Source organism: Bubalus kerabau, chromosome X (assembly GCF_029407905.1).
Source record: "Bubalus kerabau isolate K-KA32 ecotype Philippines breed swamp buffalo chromosome X, PCC_UOA_SB_1v2, whole genome shotgun sequence".
Lineage (NCBI taxonomy): Eukaryota > Metazoa > Chordata > Mammalia > Artiodactyla > Bovidae > Bubalus > Bubalus kerabau.
In genome coordinates this window covers 106847342-106853816 of record NC_073647.1, presented here as the reverse complement: position 1 = coordinate 106853816, position 6475 = coordinate 106847342, and the positions used below count along the sequence as shown (strand labels likewise).

General features: G+C 38.1%; 1 protein-coding gene across 2 annotated transcripts; it reads right to left on the bottom strand.

The window, feature by feature from the left end:
• Window positions 1-338: 338 nt before the first annotated feature.
• LOC129638889 (P antigen family member 3-like) lies at window positions 339-5690 on the bottom strand. 2 transcript variants are annotated; one of them, XM_055563611.1, is made up of 5 exons: window positions 5542-5690; window positions 4556-4635; window positions 3949-4086; window positions 3421-3546; window positions 339-451 (listed from the first exon to the last, which is right to left on the bottom strand). In XM_055563611.1, the coding sequence occupies exons 2-5, from the start codon at window positions 4625-4627 to the stop codon at window positions 419-421; spliced, it is 369 nt and encodes a 122-aa protein (XP_055419586.1). In that variant the 5' UTR covers window positions 4628-4635; window positions 5542-5690; the 3' UTR covers window positions 339-418. The 2 variants fall into 2 exon arrangements, with proteins under 2 accessions (XP_055419586.1, XP_055419587.1); XM_055563612.1 differs by having other exon boundaries at window positions 3954-4086.
• Window positions 5691-6475: the final 785 nt, after the last annotated feature.

The window sequence follows — 6475 nt, the reverse complement described above, 5'->3', positions numbered from 1 at the left end:
GAGGATTTTTCATTTCCTATTGGGAAAAATGCCGATTATCACCTGCTTTAGTCAAGACTATTCTGGCCAGGTTTGTTCAATGCTGCAAAATGAGGACGGGTTTAAGGTTTAAGCCAGTAGAAACTGTTGATATTCAAATATAATAGTATATTTTGAAAAGCAAAACTAATCTAGATCTAAATTTGTGGAATTAATATGCATATTTAGAGTAATTGTGGGACAGAAAATCTATATATAGACATTCTATCTCTACATACATCCTCAACTAGACAATAAAAATCACAAACCATGAATTTTCAATAACATTAAATACCCACAGATAAATTTAACAAAAAATGTGCAAGTAGAAAATGAAACTTTATTGACCGAACTTTAACAGTCAAATACAGAAGATAAGAGCAGCATAGATGGTTTCTGTTTATCTTCTTTCAAGCAAATGGTTCCCCTTCACCTATAATATAAACATTAAAACATTAAAGTTACTTAGCAGAACTTTATTTCGATGACAGGAGAGGTATACAAAGTTCACTACAGTTGTAGTTTTATAAAATGGACTAAAACAGGAACACTAAGGGCGACCTTTGGCTTACCTTCAGTTAATCCTCTCTAGAGACTTTATAGACTTTTCAGGCACAATACCAGTATTTTTAAAAACACACTACTCTTCCTAGTTATACAAGAAAATAAGGACACTGAGTTCAGAACAAATGAAATCAATGGAACCTATCAGAAGGTAGTTTTCAGTAGAAGGCAAAACTGTACACATTCAGTAAAATAAAAAGCACCCTAAGAACAAAATACACAAAAACTGAAACAAAAAATCCCAAAAAAGTATCATTTAAATGCATTGGTTTGAAATAATATTCCAAATATAGGATAGCTAAACAGTTGTTATCTCTGTTACTGCTTAAGTGAAGTAAATAAAATGGCCAGTATTACATTTGTTTCTTCTCTACTGTGGACAAGTGTAGACATTTTCATTTGCTCTAATTTATCCCTGATATGGTGGTTTTAAGTCGGTTAAACATCTGTCCCCTTTCTTACTTGTGGCCCTCAGGTAATTCTAAACGTTTCTTTTCTCCCTGGAAAGCATTCCAGTTGCTATAATACATTATATGGTGACACTAATTTTAAGCCATTACTATCACTGGCAACATGGTGACATCAAAATGTGAAGCAGAAATAGGTCTGTTTCTCACAGCCACACCAAAAAAAAAAAAAAAACAAAGAAAGGAGAGAAGAAAAGGGAGAGCAAGAAGGAGTATGAGTGAGAGAGAAAAGCAAGTAGGAAGACAGAAAGAAAATCTGGAAAAGCAGATTTTTTTGTTTCTAAATGGTAATGGCTTTTGAGAGAAAACTCTGAACAATTTCAAAAGTTCATCCGCGGTATTTGTGATGTTTAGTTATTTAGTTACTGTGGGGTATGTTAAATAATATGTTTTTCTACCCTACTAGCCATTTCATCAATATTCTGAAAATATTTGAGTTCCAGATTATACTGTTTTAATTCTGTAATATACTAACTGTTAGTGTCTTGTTCATATTTCTAATTATGTGTACTTGGGCTTTGTCCATTTGCTTCACAATTATGTAAATTGAGAGGAATGGACTGGCAGTTTGGGGTTGGCAGATATAAACTATTACATTCAGAATGGATAAACAACAAGGTCCTACTATATAGCACAGGGAACTAATGTCCAATCACCTGTGATAAATCACAATGGAAAAGAATATTAAAAAATGTGTGTGTGTATATATATATATTAAAAATTATGTAAACTAGCACATTGTCTTTATTTATTAGTTGAGTTTATTTTCCTCTTCCTAACACTTCATACCTGTCTTTTAATAAGTATCTTTTTCTTTTTCCCTTAGGTTCATTCGGTTGCTCTTTCTCTTACCTTTTATGTTGGATGTAGGATTTTATATTTATGTACCTTGTAATTTATGTATTTTTCTTTTTAAATACCACACATATTTAGGGCTAAGATTTTTCTATGAGAACATTTTAATCATGTTCTGTAGTTACTTGAAAGTCGTCTGAAAGTTGTATTTTCATCTAATTGTTCAAAAGGAAGGGAAAAAAATGTAAAGTGAAAATATTTAGAAGGCTAATACACTGTAAATTCTTCCCTAACTATGAAGTTCCTCCTTTAAAATCAGAACCATGGAATTTATTGTCATCAAGTTGGAAAACACGTATGTGAAAGATACTAAGTTGATTACGCGGGAAGAACTAGAGTTACAATTTTTGGCCTTCAAAACTTTTTAAACTCATGTACCAAAGAGGAAAAATAACATACTTGATACAGTTAGAGATGATTATATCATGAGGCTCAGATTTTTATTAGTTCTTTAAGAGCGAGAGTGGGTATATGGCAAACCTTCATAGTATATTAAAATAATGATCCTCCAATTAAAATAAGCAACTTCCCCCCCCCCACCCCCCACAAAAAAAAGACCAAACGTGGGGGCAGGTAGTGTGCTTAGCATATGTATCGTACTCACACCTGCCTTGAATATCACTGACTAAATGCACTCTCTCAACTTGATCAGCCACAGAAACAGGAAACTAGACTATCTTTGGGCATTTTATTATTCAGTCATTTCATGCTTCCCTGGGGAAAGGATTTAAAATGCAACTATTTTTTAAAGAGCTAGAGAATTTAACATACATCAAGCAGAATGTTGGCTCATTTTCTTTTTTAAAAAAATTAATTAATTGATTTTAATTGGAGGCTAATTACAATAGTCTGGTGGTTTTTGCCATACAGTGACATGAATCAGCCACAGGTGTACATGTGTCCCCCGTCAGAAAATGAAATCTCAATCCCCCTGTTAGAATTTGACTCAAGATGATATTTTATGATAAATACATCATACAAAACAGAGTATTCTTGTATGCATTCCATCAAAGAGAATCAGAGAATGCAAAAATTAGCATTGAAAAATCAGCATCTTCGTGTATCTGTTCTGAATTCACAACTTACATGAGTAAAGTTGAGTTTAGAAGTTAAGGGATTTCACAGAATCACATACATTATGCTAAAGCTGGTACTAGAACCTACTTGGCTGCCTAAGCATATTTCATATAAACTGATATTTATTACAAATGCATTCTATATTTGCTACAAGCAGAAATTATAAAAGAACCTGAAAATTATTAGCTGTTGCTTAAAGTACTTATACTCAAGAGAAGAAAACGGTTTCCTATTTTCAATTCGATATGGGTTTGATCCTGTCTGTTTCTTTATTTGAGTCTGTAAGTCAGGCACTCAGGCATCTGGGGTCTGAACTATCTTTCAAAGAATATGTGAACTCTATTATTAAAATAATAATAATGTTCCCTCTATATTAGTAAAGATATAATATTCTGAAAAACAGAAACCACATAAATTACTTTCTGAATGGATGACATACCTGCTTCTGGCACTTCAACAGGCTCTGTATATGATGCAAACTCCTCCCTGACATCAGGACCATCTCCACCTTCACCCCCAGTCTTTGCCAAAGCCAATTGCTGGAGATCAGCTTCCAGGCCAGAATCTTTAAAAAAAAAAATGCATCAATTCAGCTGTAAAGCATACAATATAAACAAGGGAATGATGATATTCATTCCCTCGGTGTTATGAATTAAAAGCCTTAGGTTAGTATGCTAAAAATGTGATGAATAAGAACCTCAGGAGCATTATTCCGGGAATGTTTTGCTGGAGAAAAAGGAAAGCAGAATTTTCCGAATGTTATTACCATTTTCCTTTTCCAGGGTTGTCCTCAGACAACTTAGTTGCCCCCTTCTCTTTGTCTTGAAAACAAGGGAAAATTTGAGCGACCACACTGACCTGCCAACTATACTCTCCTCAGTTTTTTAGGAACTGTCTGAAGTCCTTTTCTAATGTTTCCTTTCCTCTTCCTACTGGTTATGTCTTAAGGCATGAGGCACAGATACACTTTACCTTCAAAGGGATCCTTCTCCTCTTCTTCATCACGATTCACTGGATCCTCTCCTTCCTCCTTTCTAGGTGTGATATCCTGAATCTCAGCTGGTGGTTTCTCTTGTTGAGGTTGCTCAACACTGGGCTGCTGGTCCTAGTAGAGTGTGCATGCAAATAAAAACTTTTGTTGTTAACACATCTAATAGCATAAATATACATAATACATACATGTATCTGAGCATAAGTAAACCTAACAACATTTTCTCAACACAATTCTATGTACTTACTTTTAATAAAGTTACTCTTCCCACAGAGAAGAGTTAGCTCCCATAAGAGTTACCCAGGAAGACTTTGAAAGTTATTTAAATCTATGTTGGGATGGAAGTATGCAGCCTGTTGTTAATTAGCAGGAGGAGGGAGTCACTGGGCACATTTCCAGGGAATTTAACAGTATAATCATCCAGGCAACGCCAGACTATAATATATCTGGATCAATGTTCCTTCCTAAGACAAATTCTCACCCTTTATCAGCATAGAAGACCACTGCATCTGTACTACTTAACATGATTTTCTCAAAAAAAAACTTGTGCTAATAGAATACATCAAATGGTAGGGTTACTCACAACCACAGGTTCATCCACCTGGGAGCAATCTTGCTTTGTAGGTCCCAATGTTGATGCCGCTTGCTCACTCATATTTCTCCCTGAAAGCAGAATATTGTGACTTAGAAAATGTATTTAAGAGTACAGCTACATTTGATCACTTTTATGACCTTATGTTGACTTATTTTTTTTTAATGTGAAAATACTTTCAAAAGAAAACTCTGGTTAAGTATGAGTGTACATGCATTTCAATTACACCAAATACAGTCGCTTGCAAAGCCATTTGTGTCTTTGCGAAGCTGGCAGAGAAATCACCTGAAGGTACACAAGAAGGCTGAATGTTTGGGAGGACGTTTGATTTCACAACAGAATTCTCCATCATGAAGATATTTAGTGAAATGCTGCTAGGAATTTAAAAGCTCAGGACTACTGCTCATGTCACACTCCTATTCACCAGACCTATTTTCCCCAACTCCCTTGGAATTCAGTTGGAACACGAAGAAAGGCTCAGTCTTTACAGCCTGACTATGGCGATTTTCTCAGTGTCTGGGGCTGAGGTGAGGCTGCATACAGAGCAACCGGTACACTTCTCTCTCGGCACCTTACCACAAAACCCGAGATACAGTCACAACCCCACGGCGGTCCGGTTTCTAGGCCTTTCCTTAGATCGCCCACCCCGCCCCCTCCCCAGGTCCCACTGCCGGCCCCAGAGTCTGTGCTCTGTCGTCAGTTCCAGGGCCCCAGTGAACCAGATATCTCAAATAGCACCCCAAGTCTCCCCCCACCATCATCCTACCCCCTGCCCTCCTCTGCCCACTGCCCTTCCTCTTCGGCCACCAAGGCAAGAACTATGGCGTCGCAACACTTGTGAGGAGAAAGATGACTACCTTGAGGGCCTTCCTCCTCAAAGGCCCTAGATCACACTACTCAACCCGCGCAAAACTTGCTGGCTCCCCCTCACACGCACACACACTTAAACTCCAGACAGGACAGATCTGTTAACCTACCTCGTGAGTCTCAAGTAGTGAGAAAGAACCGGGACTGAATAAACAGACCCGTCTCAGGCCCAACGCTCCTCACAGAACGCTCAGGAAGGCGTATGCGCACCAAGGCGCATGCGCAGCAACGGATGCGCACGCACACACTGCGCGTGCTCACTGAGTTGGGCGTGTGCGGTGCAGGTTGCCGGAGAAGGCAATGGCACCCTACTCTTGCCTGGAAAATCCCATGGATGGAGGAGCCTGGTGGGCTACACAGTCCATGCGGTCGCTAAGAGTCGGACACGACTGAGCAACTTCACTTTCATTTTTCACTCTCATGCATTGGAGAAGGAAGTGGCAACCCACTCCAGTGTTCTTGCCTGGAGCATCCCAGGGACGGGGGAGCCTGGTGGGCTGCCGTCTATGGGGTAGCACAGAGTCGGACACGACTGAAATGACTTAGCAGCAGCAGTGCAGGTTGCGGTTTTCCCACCATTGAGGTGGAGTCCTGGAACCGCAGGGTCTCTGGAGGATGAGAAAGGGGCTTGAAGACTATATTTTTTTCCTTCCAGTGCAGTCTTTCTTATGCATCCACAATCTGTGGTGATAGGTAATCCCAGGTTACCCTTAGTGGAGAATGTGTCTCGGAAAGACAGTCATGACAGAAATAGATATTATGTTTTTTCGTTCTTTTTTCTTTATTCTGCTCTTCAGCAGTTATTTCCACCATTCTGTCTTAGAACTCACTTATTTGTTCTCCTGCTTCAGTGAGTCTCATATTGATTTCTTCTAGCGTATTTTTCATTTCAGTTATTGTGTTTTCAACTTTGTTTGTTTGTTCCTTATTTCTTCTAAATCTTTGTCAAACATTTCTTGTATTTTTTTAAATCCATACCTCCATTGTATTTTCAAGATTTTGGATCATCTTTAATATCCTTACTAAATTTTTTTCCAGGTGGTT

Coding starts and splice junctions, on each gene's coding strand:
- LOC129638889 (XM_055563611.1), bottom strand. CDS start 4,627: ATGAGTGAGCAAGCGGCATCAACATTGGGACCTACAAAGCAAGATTGC. Junction 4,087..4,555: donor AGGTGGATGAACCTGTGGTT/GTGAGTAACCCT, acceptor ACACTCTACTAG/GACCAGCAGCCCAGTGTTGA. Junction 3,547..3,948: donor AGGATCCCTTTGAAGGTAAA/GTGTATCTGTGC, acceptor TTTTTTTTAAAG/ATTCTGGCCTGGAAGCTGAT.